General features: G+C 55.5%; 1 protein-coding gene across 1 annotated transcript in view; it reads left to right on the top strand.

Moving 5' to 3' along the window:
• The window catches only part of SIN3B (SIN3 transcription regulator family member B), a 36,321-nt gene that overhangs the window by 8,635 nt on the left and 2,453 nt on the right, over nt 1–25,233 (top strand). The window contains exons 5-18 of the mRNA XM_034998674.1: nt 1,578–1,721; nt 8,944–9,066; nt 10,162–10,251; nt 10,746–10,864; nt 14,934–15,141; nt 15,970–16,086; nt 17,192–17,430; nt 18,154–18,337; nt 20,319–20,922; nt 21,078–21,247; nt 22,958–23,131; nt 23,393–23,485; nt 24,485–24,579; nt 24,809–25,013. Coding sequence (XP_034854565.1) covers nt 1,578–1,721; nt 8,944–9,066; nt 10,162–10,251; nt 10,746–10,864; nt 14,934–15,141; nt 15,970–16,086; nt 17,192–17,430; nt 18,154–18,337; nt 20,319–20,922; nt 21,078–21,247; nt 22,958–23,131; nt 23,393–23,485; nt 24,485–24,579; nt 24,809–25,013 — 2,565 coding nt within the window. The remainder of the gene's footprint in view (nt 1–1,577; nt 1,722–8,943; nt 9,067–10,161; nt 10,252–10,745; nt 10,865–14,933; nt 15,142–15,969; nt 16,087–17,191; nt 17,431–18,153; nt 18,338–20,318; nt 20,923–21,077; nt 21,248–22,957; nt 23,132–23,392; nt 23,486–24,484; nt 24,580–24,808; nt 25,014–25,233) is intronic.

The raw sequence follows: 25,233 nt of genomic DNA, 5'->3' as shown, positions 1-25,233 counted from the left end.
CGAGATTCTGTCCCCGTGAGACAGTAACTCCCCCAGCCCCTGGCGCCCACCATCCCACTTCCTGTCTGTCAGTTTGACAACTCGAGGGACCTCCTGTAAGTGGGATTATACAGTACTTGTCCTTCTGTGTCTGGCTTCTTTCGCTCACTGTGATGTCCTCAGGGTTCATCCATGTTGTAGCCTGGGTCAGAACTTCCTTCCTTTTTAAGGTTGGAGAACATGGCATGGATGCACCACTTGGGGTTATCTGTTCATCCATTGATGGGTACCAGGGTTGCTTCCATGTTTCTGGCCCTTCTGAATAATGCTGCTGTGAACACGGGCATCCGGATACCTGTTGGAGTTGTTAGGATTTTAATTTGCTCCTTGAGGCACCTCTACATCCCAAGGAAGAGTACTAGGAAACACACCGTACGGGGACTTAAAAAGAACCTAAGAAGATGGTCTTTTTTAAGACGGCTTCGCTAGTGTTTTGACAACACAGCTACGCTCTGTTGATGCAGATTACAAGTGGATTACAAGTGGGCCCTGTGCCAGGCAGCGGGGCAGCAAAGATGAATGGCTGCTGCTTAGTTCAGTCTGGAGGTGGACGAGACTTAGAGAGGGATGGGGTGGGGAAAAAGGGAAACATGTAGAAGTGTGTCTGGATTCACAGTTGCCAACCCTGACCGGGGGCTGGGGCAGGGGTGTCAGGAAGGGCAGAGTTAGCTTGAATCCTGAGAAATCAGTCAGAACCACCAGGCAAATGAGTATAGACAAAGGGTGGACTTTCTCAGTGCTGGGAACAGCCCATGCAAAGTCCCGGGGGTCAGGGCAGCCAGCCAGCTTCAGGGGACCTGAGGAAGGGGAGGGGTCAGACAGCAAGGGCTCTTGACGGGTCGTCTCCTTCCCTTCACACCGCGGAGCGGGAATCTGGAGCTATGTGCTTTGGGAGGGCCCCAGCTCTGCCACATTCTCGGGTGTAAAGTTGACGGCGTTGTTTCTGATGGCCATCCTGAGTTCCTGCCCTCCTGACCCAGGTCCCCTTCGGTCCTCATCTTGTTGCTTTAAGCTCTGGATTAGGCCGTCTTCCTTCAACTCTTGGGGTCTTTCTGACTCTGGGTGGAATGGTCCCTTGTCCTGGTAGTCCTTTTCCTTCCCTTGTCATCCTGTTTCCTGTTTCCAAGGCCCAGCGCCAGCCCCACACTCCCTGCCCCCTATCCACGGGTTCGTCCCTGACCTTGTACTTCCCCAGCCTCTGGTTGAGGACACGAAAGGACGGAGGCCAGATCATTTCATGATTGTGCCCCTGCCCACATCCCCTCCACACTACCACGTAAGCCCCACCCCTGGCCAGGGCTCAGGCTGTGTTGTGGGGTGGGACGAGGACAGAGGCATGCAGGGCACCCCGAGTTATTAACAGTGTGGTGGACTGGGTTCCTTTCTCCCAGTGGTGGTAGGCATGGGCTCTGCCAGCCAGTTCTCTGTTTCGTGAGTCGTCCCTCTGTCTCCTCCACAGTGGGATGCCTGAATGTCACAGCCTGGGGTGCCTCGTTCCTTGGCTAACGACTCATTTTCCCTTTCCCGAAAATCGGCAGAAGGAGCAGCTGAGCACAAAGGGCCGGCCATTCCGCGGCATGTCTGAGGAGGAGGTGTTTACCGAGGTGGCCAACCTCTTCCGGGGCCAGGAGGACCTGCTGTCCGAGTTTGGACAGTTCCTGCCTGAAGCCAAGCGGTCCCTGGTGAGTACGGGGTGCCCACCCTGGCCAGAGGGCCACCTTCCTCTCAGCTGAGACCCTGTTTCTCAGTGTAGCCCCGAAGACCAGGCTGGGCTTATCTGTCCCCCGGGGACACGCTGGGTTTTCCCAGAAGCCACACAGCGTGCAGACACCCCTAGGCCTCCGTGCAGGCTCACCTCCACATCCTGCTGGAGCAGATCCTGAGCAGGGCCTCTCTTATAGAACAGTGCCTGGGGGGTGAGGGCCGGTTGGGAGGTGGAGAGCATCCTGCTGTGGAGACCTGCTTGTAACCAGTGCCCTGTAGGAAGGGGCCGGTGGGGGCAGTCTGAGGCTTGGCAGTGACTGTGGGCTGGGGGTTGGAGGGCAGAGAAGGGTGAGGAGGTGCCTGGGCTGGGGAGGTTGGGGATGCAGCCTGCACCATCAGCCTCGTTCCTCCCGTCACAGCCTGAGGCCTGCTGGGTTGCGCATTCCATATCCTCTTTTCATTGTATTTTCTATGAACGTAAGACTTCCTTAAAAATTGAAGTAAAATTCACATAACATTAAATACACCATTAAAGTATACAGTTCAGTGGCATTTGGTACATTCACCGTGTTCTGCAACCAGCTCTTCTGTCTAGTTCGAGAACATTCTCATCACCACAGAGGAGACCCCGTCCCCATGGGCAGTCACTCCCCATTCCCCCTCCCCCAGCCCCTGGCAGCCACAAATCTGCGTCTGTCTCTGTAGATTGACCTGTTCTGCACATTTCATATACATGGGATCCTCCACCATGTGGCCTTTAGTGTCTGGCTTTCGCTCAGCGTGATGTTTTTGAGGTTCATTCACATCATAGTGTGCGTCGGTGTTTCATTCCTTTTTGTGGCTGAGTCATATTCTGTTGTGTGGATGGACCACATTTTGCTTATCCAGCCATCCGATAGTGGACATTTGGGTTGTTTCTTTTTGGTGATTGTGAGTGATGCTGCTATGAACATGAGTGCAGGAGGATTTGTTTGAGTCCCTGTTTTCAGTTCTTTGGGGTCTACACCTAGGAGTGGAATTGCTGAGTCATATGGTGACTCTGTGTTTCACTTTTTGAGGGACTACCAGACTGCTTTTCACAGTAGCTGTACCATCTCTTCTCACTAGCAGGGTACTTCACACTGTCACCAACACTTGGTGTTCCGTTTTCTTTTTAAATTATGGTCTAGTAATTGTGAAGTTGTATCTCATTGTGGTTTTGGTTTCCATTTCCCTGATGACTAATGATATTGAGTATCTTGTGTGCCTATTGGCCATTTGGTTTCTTTCTTTTTTTTTTTTAAGATTTTATTTATTTATTTGACAGAGACACAGCAAGAGAAGGAACACAAGCAGGGGGAATGGGAGAGGGAGAAGCAGGCGTCCCGCTGAGCAGGGAGCCTGATGCGGGGCTTGATCCCAGGATCAAGGCAGATGAAGGCAGACGCTTAACCAACTGAGCCACCCAGGCATCCTTGGTACCTTTTTTTTTTTTTTAATTTAAAGATTTTATTTATTTATTTGACAGAGATAGCGAGAGCAGGAACACAAGCAGCAGGAGTGGGAGAGGGAGAGCGGGTTTCCCACCGAGCAAGGAGCCTGATGTGGGACTTGATACCAGGACCCTGGGATCATGACCTGAGCCAAAGGCAGACACTTAACGACTGAGCCACCCTGGCGCCCCACCTGTTGGCCATTTGAATATCTTCTTTGGAGAAATGTCTAAGTCCTTTGCTCATTTTTTAGTTTGTCTCTTTATTATTGAGCTGTAAGCGTTCTTTATATATATTCTGGATACTAGGCCCTTATTAAAAAATTTTCTCCTTTTTGTAGGTTGTATTTTCACTTTGTCAGTGTCCTTTAATGCACACCGATTTTTAGTTCTGATCAAATCCAATTATCTGTTTTTTCTTTTGTTGCTCATGCTTTTAGTGTCTCAGAATCTATGCCAGACCCAAGGACAGGAAGGTTTCTCCTTGTATTTTCCTCTAAAAGTTTCTATAATTTTAGCTTTCATAGTTAGATCATTGATGCATTTTGAGTTATTTTATTTTATTTTTTTTTTATGGTGTGAGGTAGGGATCCAATTTCATTCTTTGGTTAGTGGAGATCCAGTTTTCCCAGCACCGTTTATTGAAGCGACTTTTCTGTTCCCATTGAATAGTCCTGGCACCCTTGTTGAAAACCGGTTGCCATAGTTGTATGGATTTCTTTCTGGACTGTTCAGTTCCAATCCATTGATCCCCCACGTCTCTTCTTAGGCCAGCACCACACTGTCTTGATTACTATAACCTTGTCATAAGTTTGAAATGAAGAAGTGATTTGAATTGTGTTCTTTTTCAAGATTATTTTGGCTAGTCAGAGCCCTTTGGAATTCCATATAAATTTGAAGATCAGCTTTTCTGTTTCTGCAAAAAAGGGGGAAAAAGCCATTGGGATTGTGATAGGGATTGCATTGAATCTTTAGATTGCTTTGGGGAATATTGCCATCTTGATAATGTTAAGTCTTCTGATCCATGAACATGAGGCATCTTTGCATTTATTTAAATCTTTAATTTCTTTCAGCAACATTTTGTGGGTTTTGATGTACATGTCTTGCACCTCCTATTTAAATATATCCCCAAATATCTTACTCTTTTTTTTCTTAATTTCATTTTTGGATTGTTGGTCATGAGTGTATACAAATACCACTGATTTTTGTGTGTTGATTGTGTTTCCTGCAACTTTGCTGAGTCTGTTTATCAGCTTTAATAGTCTTTGTATATTCACTAGGATTTTTTCTATGCATGTTACCATGCCATCCACTAATAGAGATGATTTTCCTTCTTTTCCAATTTGAATGCCTTTTCGTTCTTTTTCTTGGCCTAATTGCTGTAGTAGAGCCTCTAGTACTGAGTTGAATAGAAGTGGTGAGAAGAGGCATCCTTGTCTTGCTCCTGATCTTAGAGGAAAAGCTTTCCATCTTGCACCTGAGTGTGCTGGGAGCTGTGGGCTTTTCATAAATAAATACCCCTTAATCAGATTGAAGAAACGCCCTTCTATTCCTAGTTTGTTGACTGTTCCTTTTCCTCTTTTTGTTCTTCTCTGCTTCGGATGGTGACTTGGGGCCTGCGCACACGAGAGGTCCCCCCACCCCCCACTGAAGTTCATCACTACCACCTCTCCTGGGTCCTGCTTCTAAAGGAAGATGCAGTGGGAGGCAGGGCTGGGGGGCAGCAGTCTCGAAGTGGGAGGGGCTTGGTGGGGTGGGTACAGGGGTCTGGGTTTGGGTACCACCAAGAGTCACATGGCCTTCCAGCGCCCATGAGTGCCACCTCAAAGTCGGGATGCCACCTGGAAGCACTTCCTGAGTCAAAGTCAGAGAAGCTCTGTGCCTCTCCGTGGGGTTGACATCAGGTCCTGGAGCTGTCGCCTGTCCTTCACCCTGCCTCGAGCTTTGGGTATCCTCAGGGGCTGGAGGGCTAGGCAGAGCCCCGGGAGCACACAGTCCAGGCCGAGACGCTCACTCCACGTCTGCAGGCGCTCAGGAGGGCTTGAGCCAGCGACCTCACTCACCTCCCGGGCCTGGTTGCCTTCTCTCTCACACGGGGATGACGGCCTTCCTGCTCAGACTTGGCGAGCCAGCATCCTCTTAAGTGCTTCACGCTCAGCCCAGCACAGGTGCAGTGCTCTGGAAAGAAGAGCTGGGATTGTTAAGGAAAAGCAGGCGGAGGATCCAGATGGATTGTCCCCACCCCCTCCCTGTGCCAACGTCATCCGTCCCATTTGCCCTCCCCAAGTGTCCACCCAGGCGGCAGGGCCTCCGCCTGCCTCCCCAGGACCAACCAGCCTGCTGCCGGGCCTGCGGGAGGCCCCTGGGGAGGGCTGAGCAAAGCGCTCCTGTGGAGTTCCTGACCCCCTCCCTGGGGGACAGGGAGCTCACCTGCACCAAAGGCAGCTGCACTCCCAGCTGAGCCCACCTCCTCGTGTCCCCACCCACACGTCCACTCTCAGCGCCGCCCCCCCCCCCCCAAGCGCAGCGTCCCTCCTTGGGCTTGGCCCCCTTTTCCCAAATGATGTCCTGGGCCGTCCTAGGATCACTCCCATTTCTTCCTCTGCTTGCCAGAGAGCCGCCTTACTGGCTCCAGGGGCCCCATAGACGAGGAGCAGAGGGATCTTGCCGCGTCCTGCCCGCTGCGCAGCCTTGTGTCAGTTGCAGACCCTCGGCCTCCACGTCCCCCAGGAGCCGGAGCTGCGCACTGCCACATGCCGGCCGGCCCTGACTCGCCCCCTCGCAGGGCACGCTTGGTGGGTTGTCTGACTCGTCCTCTTGCATCTGCCTCTTACATCTCGGCTCCAGCCCCTGTTATGGCAGCTCTTTTCCTGAACTCTGCCGTTGCTGGGGGCAGCATGGGAGACGGGGGCAGTGCCCCCCCCACCCCCCCGCGGGAAGAAAGGCCTGGCTGAGTCCCAGGCCAGCTTTCCCCGCTCTGGCAGAGATCAAGGGGCCAGAGACGTGCCCTTTCTCCACACCCCAAGGAGGCTGGAGAGAGCAGCCCTGCCTGGACAGGAGGTGGGGGGGGGAGCTGGAGCAAGGAGCAAGGGTGCATGTGGAGGGACCCCTGGCAGGTCACCTCCCCAAGCCTCAGTTCCTCCTCTGGGAAGTGGCCGTGAGGAGGTCTCCCCCTAAGCCCGCTGGAAGTTTGCTCAGCAAAGTCCTTGGCCTGGGTGAGGCAGGGGCTGTGAGCTGTGGGGGGCAGTGCACTGCAGACACTCGCCGGGGAGCTCTGCAGGCCTGCCTCGAGGGCAGCCTTACTGGTGTCCAGGACTCTGCTGGGCGGGCTGCAGGGGGCAGCGGAGCCCCCGTCCTCTGATTGCTGTGGTTGCGGCTCCCCCTGCTGGGCACCACTCAGCACTTATGGAGCTGGACCCCAACAAAGCCGGCCCCGGAAAAATAAGCATCTCCCTCAGAAAGGCACCTGCCCACACAGTTTCTTGAAATAGCATTTTGTTACCAATTCAGCAGAGTTCATTGATTAGAGCATCTTGTACATTTCAAACGATTGAATCAGTTCTTTAAAAATTATTAAAAACACCCACAAAGAATCTGTTGTATAATTTGATCTTTATCCTCACCGTCCTTTATGTTAAATTTTGAATTTTTATTAAAACAGCAGGAAAAAGAAACTAAAGATGAAATCTGATATTGTTCTAATTAAATGTGACCACTTGGCCTAAGGCAGAGTCGACAAACTTTTTTTTTTTTTTTTGGTAAAGGGCCTGATAGTGTCTTAGACTTTGCAGGCCAGTGGGTCTCTGTCACAAAGACTTGGCTGTGGGGTTATGGTGGGGAAAACAGCTTTGGATGGTATGGCAACCAGTGGGCATGGCTATGTGCCAATAAAACTTTATTTACAAAAACAGGCTGAGCATGGTGAGTATGCCCAAAGGGTCTTTGAGGGTCCATCTAACTGACACGGTCACAAATGGTGACATGTAACTATAAAAAGTAAGAACTGTCTGAAGTGTTAAGGAAACTGGGTGAGACTGGGCTTGCCTTCCAGCTGGGGGAGGCGTGGCTGGGCGAGCAGTGGGTCTCCCTGTGAGGGCCCTGGTCCCACTCAGCGCTCACGGTGTCACCTGGCCCCCTCCTTCAGGAGTTGGTGCTTGCACCTATTCTGGCATCTATAACAAGAAATAGCAGTTGAAGATGTTTCCACTTCAGGTTCTTAGAGTAGCTTTGAATCTTCAGAAAACTTCTCCAGAGAAGCGTAATCCCCTGAGGGCCAGGTTTTGCCTGTCGTTAAATGATAGGTCTTTAATATTATTGTTACAGTTATTGTCGTACAAAAACCATGCGTGTTAATGAAAAAATCAAGCACTAGTTAGAACATAAGGCTTGAAAAGTAAACTTCTCCTTCCTTGTCTCAGTTTCCTGGTTGCTCTCTTCAGAGTTAGGTACTCACAAGTATCTTATACTATCTGTCTTTCCAGAAATTTCCTACACAGGGGCAAACAAATGTTTATTCTAAAGAAAAACTAAATGGTATCCTGTTTGTTCTGCCCCTAGGGTTTTTTTCTTGTTCCTGTAAGAATGTATCAGGTCTGCCTGTCCCCAGACACAGAGCTAGCACACTGGTATCTGGTAGTTCCTGGCTGTTTGTTTGGATACACCACAGCTTACTCACCCAGCCCACACCTTGGGCCAGCAGTACTCCCTTCAGGTGGTGTCTCCACGTCCCAGGTCCGGTGATGGGGTGATTGCCAGGTACCTCCCTGTCCCAGCACACATCTTGCAGAGAACCTGAGGTCTGTCTGCCTTCCCCATGTCTGCTCAGCTTTCTGGCACATTCACATAAATGCAATCCTGAACTGTTCTTCCAGAACTGTTCCTCATAAATATTGCCAACACCCTGTAGATACCCCACTTGTGATGAGCGTTCCTATCTATTAAGCATAGAGCCTGGGAGGACCAGTGACGAGCCTGCCAGTGAGTGATGACACTCCTCAAGACCTGTTTTTCCATTCATAGAAAAGAATACAGACTTGGCTGGAAGACACCCCCCCCCGCCCCCCGCCCCAGTAAGCTGGTGGCCGTCGGCTGTTTCTCGCTGCCAGGGCTTCATGCGTGCCAGTCCCCTGCCTGAAATGCTTTCTCTTACTGTGGGGTGCACAAACATGCAGGCAGACCCCTGTTGTCAGTGGTCTGTTGGGTGAGCCCTGCACGCCAAAGCCCAACTCTCATGTCTCTCCACTGTGCCCTCCTTCACCTATCAGGACCGTCATCCATCACAGCCATGTTAAACTGTGATAATCTGGGTACCCGGTCTCTCCTCTAATAAAACAAACAACATCTGGGTGCCTGGGTGGCTCAGTTGGTTAAGCGACTGCCTTTGGCTCAGGTCATGATCCTGGAGTCCCGGAATCGAGTCCCACATTGGACTCCCTGCTCGGCGGGGAGTCTGCTTCTCCCTCTGACCGTCTTCCCTCTCATGCTCTCTGTCTCTCATTCTCTCTCTCTCAAATAAATAAATAAAATCCTTTAAAAAAAAAACAACAACAACATCTGAAGAGCTAGAGTTGCCTCGCATGCAGATGGGGCCCCCTGCTGGCCTGTGGCAGGCAGCATTCACTGGGGCCATGGGCTGAGCCCAAGGTGGTTCCACACACCCAGACACCAAGAGCCAGTACTGAGGGGCTCAGCTATATCTCTCCAGCACTAATCACCTCTTGTGTTTGTAGTTCACAGGAAATGGGCCATGTGAAATGAACAGTGTCCAGAAGAGTGAACATGAGAAGAATCTGGAACACAGCAAAAAGCGCTCTCGGCCCTCGCTCCTCCGTCCAGTGTCTGCACCAGCCAAGGTAACCATCAGCTGTGCACATAGATGTCCACCTATATGGACCCCCAGCAACCGGGTCCTCTCTGTAGACGACCTACGGAGCAGTGTGCCCAGGGCATGGGCGGAGTCTGGACCTTGGTCTCACTGGAATTCACCAGCTGTGGGAACTTAGGAGTTCTGCTCACCTCTAAGGTGGCTGTTCACTCATTACCTGTGGCTCACAGGATTGTTATGAGGAGTGTTACTTCTTCCTGTAGAAACAGGATGTACCGCTAGGTCCTCTCCTTTTCACCATGCTCTTTCATGGGCAGGCCACCATATGCAGTTGTGCAGGTTGGTCACTGCACAAGAAGCCCCGTTGAGGAGTGAGAGGGGCTGAGATCCATCTCCTGTTGCACTCATCACCCATGATGGTGACTTTCTAATTCCATCATTTTTTGTGCATTTACTAGTTGGCTTTCTACTGTAAGGAAGAGCTTTTCCTTCGTCCCCATTTATTGGGCACCTACATCAGCAGGGACTCTGGGTTGTAATCTGTGACTTTTATTGTTCATCTTCGCATCTAAACTGTCTCAGATTTGGCCGATGGGGCCCCTTTGAGCTGGCTTCTGTGTCCTCTGGACATACCCCCGCATTGGGAGATGGCTTTGTAGGGTCTTCGATGCCTCAAGCACGCAGCCAATTTCTGGGCTAAGTCCAGCTTAGAGGCAAAACTCTTAACAGAGATTTAAAACTCAGGCTTCTCTAGGATCATCTTGTCTTCTTTCTATCCCCTTGCCCCACCCCATTACAGCCCACAGGACAAAACAGGCAGAGGGAGAAGTTTCTGATACTACATCCCAGGATACATCTCCCTTGCTGTTCCAATTTTGTGATGCTCCCACCTATTACCAGAAGCCCTAAACTGCTGAAATTTAGAGCCCAGATCGTGGGTGGAGCAGCCTTCACTAGGCCACGGAGGCTGAGATGGGTGGTCCTGAGATTTCCTCCACAGGGGTCCTGGGCAGACCCCATCCAGCCCCTCGTGGCGGTTGCTGTCAGGGAGCTCCGCGCCGGTGACGCCCTAACTCTGACAAAGATGCCCAGAGCCTTCATAGCATGGAATTTCTCTCCACAGAAGAAAATGAAACTCCGAGGTACCAAAGACCTGTCCATTGCTGCCGTGGGGAAGTACGGCACCCTGCAGGAGTTTTCCTTCTTTGACAAGGTGAGCCGTCGAGGCTGGCCTCACCCAGCTCGGGTGTGCAGGATGGGACAGCCCGTGGGAAGGGAGCCGGTAGGCTGGGCAGCGGCTGGGGTAGGCTGGGGAGAAGGGGCCGCCACCCAGCTTCACACTGTGGGCAGCGGTGCAGGCAGAAGGTAGCAGAGCTCGGGACCCGCGCAGGTTTGAAGACACATGTTGGCCTCCCCGAAGCTGTGTGGCTTTTCTAAAGCCGGGGTGGTTATGGGGCTCCCGCCCAGGGTCAGTGACAGGAGCCAGCGAGCTGGCCCTGCGCGTGCATACCTTCTGAGCCGTGAATTAGTTGCCTGGAGCCCCTTGCCCTGCTGACCACAACTGGTCACTTGAGACCATGTGCATCGGTGACTCCGTGCTCTCCTAGTGATGTCTGAGCTGAGGGAGGGGTGGGGTGGAGTGGGGTGGAGTGGGGAGTGCGGGTGGGGCCTGGCCCTCCAGGGCCCCCTCATTCCCTCTCCCCGCAGGTTCGCAGGGTGCTGAAGAGCCAGGAGGTCTACGAGAACTTCCTCCGCTGCATCGCGCTCTTCAACCAGGAGCTCGTGTCCGGCTCCGAGCTCCTCCAGCTCGTCAGCCCGTTTCTCGGGTGAGTGATACTTCCCGGGACCTCCCCGAGGCTGTGCATCCCTAAACTCTGTCCACCTTTCTGTTGCTTGTCGCTTTCGGGAAACAGTAAATGCTTTCTTTGATTTTTGTTTGTAAATTGCCATGGTGGTGGAGGTCATTCTAGATTGAGCCGCAGTAGAGTGAGAAAGAACACAGACAGGTCCTGGGCCCTGTTCTCCCACGGCGACAACCAGGATGCTGACACTCGCACAGTCCACCCGTCTTGTCAGGTTTTCCCGCTTCATGCACGCGTGTGCACGCGTATGTGTGTGCGTGCGTGTGTACAGCTCCATCACCTGCGAAGGCTCCCGTGGCCACCACAACAGTCAAGATACTGAGCGGCTTCGGAACCACAGGGATGCTTGTGTTGACCTGTGTTACCCACACCCACGTCCGTCCTCCTCCCCGCCCCGATCTTGGCCCCACACCCCTGGCAAACCCCTAATCTGCGCTCCAACTCTAAAACTTACATAACAGAAGTGTTATGTAGGTGGAATTACATAGTACATAACCTTTGTGGATTGGGTTTTCTCCACCCAGTATAATCCTCTGGGGATTCACTTGATACGTGCTTTTAAAAATTCTGCCAATCGGAAATTGCCAGGAAGAAGGAAATGGCCACTCAGCACCCCTGCCGGCCAGAGAGAAGCCCTGTTGGTGGGGTCAGCGGCCTGCTTTCAGCACAGGCTGCTGCAGATTGTGGGCAGAGATGCGCAGACCCTGGGGGCTGGGGCGGCCGCTGCCCAGGGCAGGGGTTTTCTAGTAGGTGAATGCACATGCACAGTGCGCTTTAGGAGGGGAGTGGGCCGGCCCCAGCGTCGCCTCCAGCTCATCAGCTCTGTCATGTCGGGCAAGTTTCTTAGACAGTCTGAGTCTTAGTTTTCCTGTTAGGAAATGGGGATTTCTAGAGGTACCACACAGTTTCAGAGTGCTCCAGGTGGGCCCTACACTTAAGACCTTTAAAATAGTGTCTGGGATGTGGCAAGTGCACATTGTATAATGACTGTGTAGCGGCTTATTTAGCCCTAAAGTCATCCCCAGGGACAGGCGCTTCCTGAGCCCTTTACTATTAATTAAAAAAAGTTTTTTAAGTTTTCTTTTTAAATACAAAATAAAGCACAGATCCAGGAATCTGCATGATGGATGACTTGATGAATCATTTGTAGGCAAAGCCCCTTGTGCCCACCACCCAAGTCACACGTGGACCTTCACCAGCCCCCAGGACCCCCTCCCTGGGCCATCCCATTGTGCTCCCTCCCCCCTCAAAAGTATCACTTGGGAGCGAGTGCCTCCCTACCCAAAGGATGGCGCAGGTACCGTCCAGCACACGGCTCACTCTTGCCGCCTCGTCTGGGTTTTGTGTTAGAGCACGTCTGTGAGTCTCTCCCTCCCGCTTCATTCCCTGCTGTTTCTGTGGTGGCGCCCCCACACCTGCAGCCCTTGCCGCCACGTCCCTCTGTCCATCAGGAGGCAGTGGTGTCCACATTCTTTCTGTGGCTCGATTCATTTATGGGTTCACTGGAGGTTGCAAAAGAGAGACCCTCAACAGCATTTTTCACCTTTCGGCGGCCCAGGGTAGATGCTTGATTTCTGCCTTTATTATAATGGCTGGTTGATGAGTCACATTCCTGTCTTAACAGGACCAATTAGGGACCAATTCTTTTTTTTTTTCTTTCTTTCTTTTTATAAAGCGTCATACGGGCTCATGGACACATTTGATGTGTTTCAATTTTTCTTTTTTAAGATTTATTTATTTATTTATTTTAGAGAGGGACCCCAAGCGGGAGGGGCAGAGGGAGAGGGAGAGAGACTCAAGCAGGCTCGCCGCTGAGCATGGAGGCCAGCACAGGGCTTGATCCCACGACCCCGAGATCACAGCCAGAGCTGAAACTAAGAGTCGGATGCCTGACTAACTGCACCACGCAGGCACCCCTGTTCCAGTCTATTTTAAAGATGAGGAGGCTGAGGCCCAGAGTGCATACCTCTCACTTCGCTCAGAGACGACTCTTCAAAGAGAGTTGCCGTGGTGATGGGTGGGTCTGGGGTGGCCCAGCCCAGAAGCTGGCCCTTCGCTCATCCTCTGCCCTCGGGACACGATGCTATCAGGCTGGGCTGCAGCATCCTTTTTTTTTTTTTTAATTTGGTATTTCTTGGATGTCTTTCAGTGTGAAATGTGAGTCTACGTGATCATTGGTAGTGACTGCATACTGTTCCCTTACTTGTACGAATCGTGGTTTTCTCAGCAAGGTCTGTAATGAAGGGCGTTTGTCTCCAGGTTCTATAGTCAGTGCTAAGGTCATGCTCCATAGGTTGGGATACTCAGAGGTCAAGTTAGGGTCATCAGGCAGTGCTTCCTGAGGTCCTGAGAGGATACACACGTCAGGGTGACCTTTTCACTTGGGTTCACTCTCCCAGGCTGGTAGGGATCTCTTAAGGAAAAATGGCCCAGAGCAGGATGGCGTTGTTACACAGCCTCGGCTAAACCATGGCTGGCTTTTTATATGGGCTTGAATTGCGTGCTCACTCCCACGGCAGTGTGTCTGTGAGCTCAGAATCCAGTGCTCTGGGTCTGGGTCCCACTGCGGAGTGGGCGCTGTTGCTGGAACGATGACGTGCTGTGGTGGGCGAGGGGCCCGCGGAGGCCTGGGCAGGGCGGGCATGCCCAGTTGGATGCGTCACCAGCCCCAAGTCCGAATTGGGACCCTGCTTCCTACCAGCAGCATGTTGTTTGCAAAATGGCCAAACCTACTTCCCGCCGTTGTTGGGGGCCAGGGGCGGGGAGGGATTAAGGGAGAAGAATGAAGGAGCTTGAAATTTGAGGTGCTGAACGGGTGGGCAGTGTTGGGTTGGGGCCCGCTGTTCCCATTTCCACGCACCGAGAGCAGTGCCGGGGAAGGGCCATGGGGATGTGCAATGAAGAACTGCAGCGGGCCTCTGCTCGCTCGCCTTGCTATGACACCTGGCTGGGCTAGCAGTCGCCCCGACAAGGCCTTTCTCGAGGTGTGAGCCTCGGTCTGGGTTTGCACGCCCAGGGGCAGCCAGGCACGGGGGCCCCGAGATCTGCCAGAGTCGGGGCAGGAGTGGGCTGTGTCGGAGTGACCACTCCCCCTTTGGAGCATTCACGGTGGGCATTGTCACGGCTGCAATGTCAGATGTCCTCCGCATGGGTTTTGTTGATGTCTTCCCTCCCTGCAGTTCCGTGTGCTCGTGGGTTTTCATTGTGAGTGGAGTTGGCATGGGGTCCCTACAGTGGGGCACAGTGGACGGCCATCTCAGGAGGGGAGCGTGTGGTCCACGACAGAAGGGGGCTGCAGGGGGCAGGATCGCCGTGCCACCCGTCCAAGTACCTGCCTCCTTGTGGTCGGGTTTTCTTTTTTTTTTTTTTAAGATTGTTTTAAGTAATCTCTGCACCCAACGTGGGGCTCGAACTCACAACCCCAAAATCAAGAGCCGCACGCTCCACCGACTGAGCCGGCCAGGCGCCCCTCGGTAGGATTTGGTACTCGTTTAATCACAGATCGTTTAATCACTTGTGAGATGGTGTCTGGGAGGGGATCCCCTCAGGTAGGACGACTCTGGAGCGAGGGTGGGCAGACGACCTGTCGGGGCCGAGGGGCGGTGCCGCTGAACTCATGCTGGAGCAGCAGCAGGCTGCACCAAGCAGATGGACACAGTGGTGTACCAATAAAACTTTATTTGCAGGGACGGGCATGGGCAGCCTGGCAGTAGTTTACCGACCCCCAGCCTGATGCCCGGCCTTTTCCAGTTAAAGAACATCACCAGCCCCAGCTTCTGCCAATCCGAATTGTCTCTCCCAGCGTGTTCCAAGGCTCTCCTGTTAGTGTTGGGACCTGGCAGGTGACAGAAGGGCGGGAGGCAGATTTACTCACACATTTGAGGACATTACACACATCTGATGCTTGGTTCCGCCTCGGCCCTCCTCTCTGACCACCGTCAGGGGGCGTTTACAGGAGGCCATCCCAAAAGCACTAGGTCCCTCCCAGAAAGCCCCAGGGAGGCCAACTTACTGTTTGTCTTTATTTCTGAAGGAAATTTCCAGAACTCTTTGCACAGTTCAAGTCCTTCCTGGGGGTGAAAGAGCTGTCATTCGCCCCACCCATGAGCGACAGATCCGGGGATGGAATAAGCCGGGAAATTGACTACGCGTCTTGCAAGCGCATTGGATCCAGCTACCGAGCGCTCCCCAAAACCTACCAGCAGCCCAAGTGCAGTGGGAGGACGGCCATCTGCAAGGAGGTAGTGCTCCCTGGCGGCTCATGTCAGCTTACGTGGTGCATCACCCCCCACACCGCAAAAACACCCATCACCCCCATGTTTTACATGAAAACTGAGTGTCAGCCCCCTAAATATTGAATAACAGACGGTGCTGGGATGCGGCCAGACAAAATGCCTGAGCTGAGATGGTGGTTCCTTCCCTACTGGTAGCTTTGGCAAGCTGCAGAGCACGTGGCCTTGGCATTGGCTTTGGCATTCTCCTCCATCTAGATTTATGTGTATTTCTGCCAGGAGCCTGCTGTGTCCCAGGTTCACTGCCCTTGGTGTCTCTATTTAGCCTGACCATGGAATACTTTTTCGAGGTTAGTAGACAGGCTCTTACTCTGTTTCCAGAATTCAAGAGTGCTTGCTGATTTCAGGATATATAGTCCAGGGGTCAACAAACTAAAATCTGGCCCTATGCCTGTGTTTGCAAATAAAGTTTTATTGGCACATAGACATGCTCATTCATATACATAGTGCCTGTGGCTTCTTTATCAGGACAAAGGCAGAGTTCAGTCGTCCTGACAGATAGGCTGGCCCGCAAAACCTAAAATATTTATTATCTAGCCCTTTACAGAGAAAGTTTGCCAACCCCTGAAATAGTACGATTTGTTTACTTGACCAAAGTCCTGTTTTCTCTTAAAACCACTTTAAAATTAAGGTTGCTATTTGTATGAGAAGATAATTTCCTGTAAAATGCGGATTACAATGTTACTTGTCTCCATATCTTTCATGCTGGGCGGCATAGTAAATGGTTCTGGCCACCGAGGCCTACCACCCTGGTCATAGCATTTCCTCTTGGTGCAGGTGCTGAATGACACCTGGGTCTCCTTCCCCTCCTGGTCAGAGGACTCCACTTTCGTCAGCTCCAAGAAGACCCCCTACGAAGAGCAGCTGCACCGCTGTGAGGATGAGCGTTTTGAGGTGTGTGTGCTGGTGTTGCTGGGATCAGGGAGGCGTGGAGTGCGAGCGAGCCTGTACCCCCTTCTCCACTTTGTCTTTTTCTCCCTCCTGATCCTCCCTCGCACCCTCCCCAGTCTCCTTTCGAGTATCTGGGATTCCAGCACTTTCCAGCAGGGGGCAGCACCCAAAAGTGTCCCTTTTCTGCCTTGCTGGCTTTTAGGCTGGCTAGGCAATGGTGCTGTTTCTTTCGATTTTAAATACATATATTTATTTAAATTTAATTAACTAATTCAAGTTACCTTAATTTTTTTCATTGGAATGCTTATTGAGATCGTTGTATATTTATATGCAGCAAGTGAACCCGGACACCCTTCTCCCAGCGGTCACAGCTTGTAAAATCGTGGGCACAGTGTCCCAGCCAGGAGGTTGCCATTGACTCACCCTGAGATCTTACTCACATCTCCATAGTTGAACTTGTGTTTGTATGTGTGTGCACGTGTTCGCGTGTATGTGGTGCGTGTGTGCGCGTGTGGGTATTCTCCACCACTAAGGGACTCCACCGCTCCCCCACCCCTGGGATCCCTCCTGCCGTCCTTGATGGACCTCCCCACCTCCCTCCCGACCCCTGGCAACCACTCACTTACCCTCCAGCTCTGTCACTTTGTCATAAGTGGAATCACACAGTGTGTTCCTTTGGGGGTTGGCTCCCCATCAGCACGTGCCCTGGAGAGTCTTCCCCAGGGCTATGAGTACCGTGAGTCCTCCCTTATTGCCGCTGTTGCCCGTGAAGTGGGTCCGCCCGGGGACCGTTTCCCTCCTCAGATGGGTCCACCTGTGTTCTAGCCACTGGATGTTCGTGCAGTGGGAAGGGGCCCACAAGTCTTCTTTAGTGGGCGTCTGGCTTGCACCATTGCCAGGGTCGGACCCCAGCCCCGTAACCAGCCGTTCTTGCTCTGGCCCCTGGAGCCGCTTCAGGGCCTCCACGGCCTGGTATCCATCATCCCCCCACCCACCCCCGAGACACAGAAGTTGATCAGTTCTGTCTACACATCTCTTCTGCCGACCCAGGCCAGTCCCCAGGGCCCCGCTGCCCCCCGACAGCCGGCCCCTGCCTTCCTTTCCATAGTTAGATGTCGTCCTGGAGACCAACCTGGCCACGATCCGCGTGTTGGAAAGTGTGCAGAAGAAGCTCTCGCGGATGGCACCTGAAGATCAGGAGAAGTTCCGGCTGGATGACTGTCTGGGGGGCACGTCGGAGGTGATCCAGCGCCGCGCCATCCACCGCATTTACGGCGACAAGGCTCCAGAGATCATCGAGAGCCTCAAGAAAAACCCCGTCACTGCCGTCCCCGTCGTCCTGAAAAGGTGTCCTCCAGATTCTGGCTGCCCCACCTGCCGCAGGCGGTCCCCAGGGAGCTCATTAGTGCTGTTTGTCACCAGTGTGATCGGGAGGGGGTCCCCGGGGCCTCGGGCTGGCTTAGTGTGGTTTCCAGTCTTCATCGCCTGTTCTACTCCTGAGAGAAAAGCACAACTGAACAATTGTCTGTGTCCTTCTAGAACTTCCCACCATGCACGTAATCCTATCTAAACATGAAAAGTTACTATTTTAAAGCACAAATAGGATCGCCTTAGCTTGTCTTTTACTTAGCAGTACGTTCTGGGACCCTTTTTGTGCTAGTGAACAGGTATTAATTATTAAGTGGCTGCCCTTGACCACATGCTGTGCTCAGCCCTGGGGTTGTAGAGCTGAGCCAGGCCGACATAGTCCCTTCTTGTGGGGCTTGCAGTCAAGCAAGTGAGCCCCGTGGTTGATCCAGCACCTACCCAGAGTGTGGGCAGTGCCATGGCCCGGGGCAGGGAGGAGGTGTTGGGGCAGCAGTATTTTGAGAAACTGTAAAACCAGCCACATTGGTTCTACAGAGCCATTGCTCCCTCCCGTCCTCTTTTCTTCAGCACAGAACCCATGGCCCAGGCTGGGAGCCGGCTTCCCGAGTTTGGAATGCACGCGGCAGGGCCTGTGGGTGGATGACAGGCTGCCCATGGTGGGTGCCGGGGTTGTCCCCATGCTGAGCCCCTTTGACCCTGCAGGCTGAAGGCCAAGGAGGAGGAGTGGCGGGAGGCCCAGCAGGGCTTCAACAAGATCTGGCGGGAGCAGTACGAGAAGGCATATCTCAAGTCCCTGGACCATCAGGCCGTAAACTTCAAACAGAACGACACCAAGGCCCTTCGCTCCAAGAGCTTACTCAACGAGATCGAGAGCGTCTATGACGAGGTGAGGCCCTCTGTGCAGGGCTGAGCGGGCAAGGGGTCCCGGCTCCACCTCCAGCTCTCCCAGTCTCAGGCAGGCTGCCGGCTCTCTGTGCCTCTGTTTCCCCAGCATCCCTCTTGCAGGGCTGTGTAGGGGTGGAGGGGATGTTTCTGTGACAGACTAGAATGGGTTCAGGGGGAGGATTGTAGCGGTTCCGCCATGGCTGGCAGGGGACTCTCGCCTCCCCGCTTACCCCCAGGGCCTCGATGGACCTTCCTTCAGGTGACCTCAGCTCTCCTGTCTCTGCTGCCAGCTGTGTGCCTGGCGCAGGTAGACCCTGAGAAGGAACGTTCCATCTGTCTCATGCTCACAGACCTTACGATGCGGTACCATTGTCCTGGTTTTAGCAGCAATGAAACCAAGGCACGAGAGGTGGCCATTTGCCGAGGCCGGTCACAGGCGACCAGGGCTCTGGGCCCTAGGGCTCTGCCTCTAGCCACTGCCCTGTGCCTTCTTGCCAACTTTGGCACAGTCAGGCTCATGGGGCCTTCACCACAGACCTGAGGCAGGGCTGGGGCCAGGCTTCGAGGATTTAGGCATCGAAAAATGCGTGCAGGGAGTGAGCTACTTGCAAGGGCCTGTGATAGGAAGCTCCTTCCCTCCTGCCTCCCTGCCCTGGGCCACCCTCGGCCCCGCAGGGCCCACCTGCAGCTAGTCAGCTTCCTCACTTGAATCCTCGAGTCGATGGTCCAAGCCTGAGAGCGCCACCCCCACTCCCCCAAATAGGGTCCGTGGGACATCGTCAGAATGAGAGTTGATGAGGTGACCCATGAGGCCCACCACGGTCACCGCTGAGTTCCTTCACTCTTGCCCTAGGGGCCAAGAGGAAAGGACAGGGCACTGTTTGGGGCCAGAGGTCGGCCCACCAGCCTCGTGAGCTCTGCATGTGCAAGCCCTTCGTGCATAGGGAGGTTGGCCCCTCGTGGTTGGGTGTTAGCAGAGCACAACAGTTCTGTATTCCGTGCCTCGGAACTTGCCCCAGGGAAAGGACTTGAAAAGATTTTTGAGGACGTCTGTGGCACAAATGAGATCGGGACTCACAAAGCAGTAGCAGAAAGGTCACGCCAGAGCCAGGCACTGGGCACACCAGCTCTCAGGACTCCTCCCTGTGGGGGGAAGGCGGTCTCGGGCTGCGGCAGAATTCAGTGGCACTGGGGGAGTACAACCTCTGGTGGAAAGAGACAGGAGTCGCCAACCCCAGAAAGCCAAGGCCCTGGCCCTGCACCTGTTGTCTGTAAGTCACTCCTTCCATGGCTGTTCGAGGAGCCCCCTCAGTGCTGTACCGCAGGCTGGTCACTGAGAGGTGAGAGAGACCCGACCCTGCCCCTGGGAGCTCCCCACCTGCAGGGACGGCATCCACGCTCACTTTTCCAAGAGCCTGGGTGTGTGTCAGCCTCGGTGCCTGGTACCTGGTGCTGGGCATCGGTGCCACCCGGGAGAGCACGTCGTCGGGCCTGACCTCAGCAGGCAGTTCAAGGCAGTCTGGAGGGAATATGATCATCTACAGGTTCGCAGGAAGCAGTCACGAGCTGGATAAAGACTGAGCAGGGGCTGTGGCGTTCCAGGGCCAGGGAGCAGAGGGGCATGTGCAAAGGTCCCACACACAGCAGGAGGGAGCTCAACACCCCTGAAGCATTGAAAGAGGCCAGGTGTGGGGGGGCTGCAGGACAACATGCCAGGGACTGTGGTCCTGTCATGAGCAATGCAGGAAGGCCTAGGGGGATGTGATAGGGCTAACCATGCTCCCGTAGGTCAAATCACTCTAGACCCAGAGAGGACAGTGGTCGGAGTAGGCTGGGGAACGGGACCAGGCAGGTGGGAGGCACTGGGCTGCACCCGGACCAGAGTGTGATGCCTTTAGAGCCCTGTGGCCCTGGCCCCATCCCCCCATCTTGGACTTCTCCCAGCTGGTCACTTCCTGCCTGATGGCCCCCTGTCCCCACAGCACCAGGAGCAGCACTCCGAGGGCCGTAGTGCCCCCTCCAGCGAGCCACACCTCATCTTCGTGTATGAGGACAGGCAGATCCTGGAGGACGCGGCCGCCCTCATCAGCTACTACGTGAAGCGGCAGCCAGCCATCCAGAAGGAGGACCAGGGCACCATCCACCAGCTGGTGCACCAGTTCGTGCCCAGCCTCTTCTTCTCCCAGCAGCTGGACCTGGGCGCGTCCGAGGACTCTGCCGATGAGGGCCGGGGGAGCCCCCAGGGCCAGAGTGCTGACTCCGGTGACCGGAAGAAGCCAGCGCCGGGGCCGCAGAGCAGCCCCTCAGAGGAGAAGGGGGCCGTAGGCGAGCCGCCGGCCGCCGAGCAACCGCCACAGCAGCACAAGCCCCTGGACGACGTGTACAGCCTCTTCTTCGCCAACAACAACTGGTACTTCTTCCTGCGCCTCCACCAGACCCTGTGCTCCAGGCTGCTGAAGATCTACCGCCAGGCACAGAAGCAGCTCCTGGAGTACCGGACCGAGAAGGAGCGGGAGAAGCTGCTCTGTGAGGGCCGCCGCGAGAAGGGCAATGACCCCGCCATGGAGCTGCGGCTGAAGCAGCCGAGTAAGGCCTGGGGCCCCCAGGGGTGCTGCACGGGTGCTCCCCTCCCCCCGCCGGGCGGGGATGCGGGCGGCTCGTCAGGGCCGGTAGGAGGAAGCCTGTGGTGGGAGGGCCACGCGAGTGTCTGGCCCTGGGTGATGGCTGTCCCCGCCCCTCAGGTGAGGTGGAGCTGGAGGAGTACTACCCGGCCTTCCTGGACATGGTGCGGAGCCTGCTGGAGGGCAGCATCGACCCCACGCAGTACGAGGACACGCTGCGTGAGATGTTTACCATCCACGCCTACGTGGGCTTCACCATGGACAAGCTGGTGCAGAGCATCGCCAGGCAGGTGAGCGTGCGCCGGGCAGCCTCAGGCCCCTTGGGAGAGGCCCTGCCTTCATCCCCAGGGTCAGCACCTTCCTTTTGTTCTTATGGAGGTAGGATTCACGTAACACAGAATTCACCGACATCACGTGAACAGAGCAGTGGCAGTGAGTGGACCACATTGGTTCATCCACTCGCCTGCGGATGGGCGTGTGGCTCGTTGCCACCTTTTGGCGATTGTACAAGGATTCATTTGATTCCTTGTCCGCACACCTTTCTTGAGGGTAGCGACACGTGAGGAACCACGGCCCGCTCCTCCTGGAGGGAGACTGTTGGCCAGTTACCCGCATCGCTGAGAATAGCAAAAAAGACACGACAGCTGAGTGTCCATGAGAGAAAGTCAGGCACGTGAATCAGTCACGTTATTATAAACAGCAAAACCCCAGATGAGGCAGATGTGGTCCTGGGATGTAAGTCCTGCTCATTTACCACCAGAATTGTTGTTGTTCAGCTTGACTTGGTTTCCTGTTTGCCCAGGAAGGCTATTCGCCGGAAAGCAAAAAAGCCGAGGAAAGAATAGTGTCCTGACCCTCCCACCCAGATACGGTTGCTAGAAATGGCATTTCTTTTCAGGCTTTACAAACTTCTCCTTGAGGCAAAAACACCCCCAGAAGCGTGCCCAGATCCGAAGCGTGCAGCTTGGTGGGTCTTCCGGACAGCCTCAGCCCTGCCTCCTTTCAGCCCTCCCCACGGGCAGGCACCTGCGGCCTGGCCTCTGGCACGGGGACAGCCCCCGGTTGTTCAGGCCGTTACAGGGCTGAGCATGCGTCCCGGGGCTGGCCGTCCAGTCTGCCCCCAGTGGGCCCCCGTTCTGGGGACAGCAGGCTCGTCTGTAGCACCCAGAGGGTTGGACCAGATCGGATGCTCTGATGAATGTTGTTTTTTTTTTTTTTAATTCCCCTTTCCACAAATGTCTCCTGTAGAACTCGTTTTTTTGTTTTGTTTTGTTTTGTTTTAAAAAGGAGCTAGAAAAACGGGGGTATTTAGCTCAAGTCCTGGTAGGGGCCAGGACCCCTCACCCCGAGCTCCCCACTTTCCAGCAGGCTGGATGCTCTCGAGGCCCTCCATGCCTCCGTCGGCAGCCTGCGGGGCCCTGTTGGTGCTCTTTGCCTTTTCTTCCTTGTTTGATCAGCATTTCTTCTTTTCAGTAACAGCGGCCGGTGTTTACTGGGACCTTGCCGTGTGCCAGGCACCGTGTGAGATTGACGTGTGGCCACATGTTGTATTTATTCAACAAAGCAGCGGCGGGGAAGGCCCCGAGACTGCGGAAGCCTGTCCAGGGCGCCGCTGCCAGCTGCTTCCCTTACCCCTCTCTTCCTGCACCTGCGGGTTTTAAGTCCATTTGTAGGGATTACAAGACTTAATTGTGTTGATAGTAGAACACTTAGGGAAAATTACCTGCCACGGCACCACCTTGGGATAATCCCCGCCCCCATTTTGGGGACTTCTCCTTCGGTCCTTTTTCTGTGCGTTCCTCATGCCCAGGCTGGGCTGGTTTCCCATCTGGTCCGGGGCCGCCTGTCCCCAGCGCAGTGGCCGCCCAGCACGGCCCGGTGGACCCCGGCCTCCGGGCCACCTCATGGACTTGGCGGACCTCCTCCCTGGGCGGCAGCTGTGCCTCACCCCTCCCCGGGGGGCGGCCTGCCGGGCGCCCACTGGCTCTCCCTCCCCGCAGCTGCACCACCTCGTGAGTGACGACGTCTGTCTGAAGGTGGTGGAGCTCTACTTGAACGAGAAGAAGCGGGGTGCCGCGGGGGGGAACCTGTCCTCTCGCTGCGTGCGTGCTGCCAGGGAGACCAGCTACCAGTGGAAGGCCGAGCGGTGCATGGCCGATGAGAACTGCTTCAAGGTAAGGTGGGGGCCGCGCTCAGTCCCCCACGAGGCCGGGGCTGCGAGGAGGGGCGCCCGCAACGGGGAGGGGGGAGGACCGGCGGCTTTGCTCGGGCGCGGGAGGCGCGCTGGGGCCAGGCCTTGACGTGGCTGCCGGCCTGCCTGATAACCACACACTCTTACTGGGCCCTGGAGGCCGGGGAAGGCAGTCGTAGGCGCCCTTTCAGTCTCGCCTGGGCCCTCCCCGTGGCTTCAGCTGCTCGTCCCCCTTCTTCCCTAGGTGATGTTCCTCCAGCGCAAAGGGCAGGTGATCATGACCATCGAGCTTCTAGACACCGAGGAGGCGCAGACAGAGGACCCCGTGGAGGTCCAGGTGAGAACCTCAGCCCTGTGCTCTGCACCTTGAACCTGCCGTCCCACGGGCAGCATTGTGGGCGCCCCTGCCACAAGCCCTGGGCACACACTGGCCAAGCACAGGCTGCCAAATGTCCACCCAGAGAAGCCTTACTTGCAGCCCGAGTGCTGTCCTTGGAAGCCTGAGGGGGAGCCAGTGGGGGTGTCCCAGGGCAGGAGGCCATGCGAGAGCCGGGCCGCCCTCCCCGCACAACCCTGTTCTGGCTCCTCCCACCTGCCGCCAACACTGTGATGCCCCACTTGGGCCCGCGCTCAGCATGGTCACTGAGACCCTGGGGCGCATGAGCCTGCGCTCCCCGTGCACAAAGCCCAGAGCCCTGGTCTGCACTCCGGGATGCACGTTCCACCTGGGGTCCTGGGGCCTGTAAGCCCCCAGCCGGCTTCACAGGGTCAGGCCCCCCCCCCGCCACCACAGCCAGCCGGGGGGCTCCCTCACTGCATCCTTTCCTGCGTGCTTCGGGGGTCTGCACATCCTGCCCCTTCCGGAAGTTTCCAGCAAATGTGGTTTGGTTAGGCTTGAGTCTGGAGGAGCGTCTGGCTTTTAGAGGGTGGCGAGCAGATGAAGCATCACGGGACACTGCAGGCCGTGCCCACCCCAGCCCCAGGCGGCCCCTGCAAGCCCTGCCTTCTGCTCATCCCCAGCTCCTCCCTGGCCTTGCCCTACTGCGTGTGTCTTGATGTCGTTCCTGCTCCCCAGACCCGGCGCTCCTCTGTGTGAGGGCCCGGTTCCCCGTGTGAGCTTGTATGTGACGGACAGAGAGGATGGGACATGGCCGGGATTCATCCACGTGAGCATGAAGTGCCACAGCTGTTGAACTCATGGCTCTAGACGAGTGCTCCATCCAGAGCCGCCGTCTGGTGGCTTCCGTCATGCGTCCGCTCCTCACTAGCTGCCATTCTCCTAATGCTTTGGGGGGTGGGGATGAAAACACAGGCCTGCCTCCCTCTGGCCCCACAGCATCTGGCTCGGTACGTGGAGCAGTACGTGGGGACCGAGGGGGCGTCCAGCTCGCCCACCGAGGGCTTCCTCCTGAAGCCCGTGTTCCTGCAGAGGTAAGAGGACCCACAGATGCGCTTCCTTCCGCGTGGGCCCAGGGAGGCCCCTCCCGCCGCGGGCAGCACCGGGCCCTGCCTGGGTTTCGCGCGTTGCTGGTGGGAGGGGTTGGGTGGTGGTTTCTACTGCTTCCGTTTGCATTTCTCCAACCCGGGGAAGTCGGATGCCTTCCCGATGCTTAAGCGCCCGGAGGATTTCCCAGTCTGCAGATCCTCCTCTCACCCCCAGGAACCTCAAGAAGTTCCGCCGGTGGCAGTGTGAGCAGGTGCGCGCCCTGCGTGGCGAGGCCAAGAGCTCCTGGAAGCGGCTGGTCGGGGTGGAGAGCGCCTGCAACGTGGACTGCCGCTTCAAGCTGAGCACCCACAAGATGATGTTCATCGTCAACTCGGAGGACTACATGTACCGCCGCGGCACCCTCTGCCGGGCCAAGCAGGTGCCCCTCCCTGCCCCCGGCCGCCTGGGAGGGGTGCGCCCCGGGCTCCGGGCCCCGGCCGTCTGGGAGGGGTGCTCCCTGGGCTCCGGGCTCCTGCCCACGGCCGTCTGGGAGGGGTGCGCCCCCGGGCTCCAGGCTCCTGCCCACGGCCGTCTGGGAGGGGTGCTCCCCCAGGCTCCTGCCCACGGCCGCCTGGGAGGGGTGCGCCCCCGAGCTCCGG

This window comes from Mirounga leonina, unplaced genomic scaffold (genome assembly GCF_011800145.1).
Source record: "Mirounga leonina isolate KUSES-001 unplaced genomic scaffold, KU_Mleo_1.0 Mir_94, whole genome shotgun sequence".
Lineage (NCBI taxonomy): Eukaryota > Metazoa > Chordata > Mammalia > Carnivora > Phocidae > Mirounga > Mirounga leonina.
The sequence above is the reverse complement of the archived record's forward strand: the minus strand, read 5'-3'. Positions and strand labels throughout refer to the sequence as shown.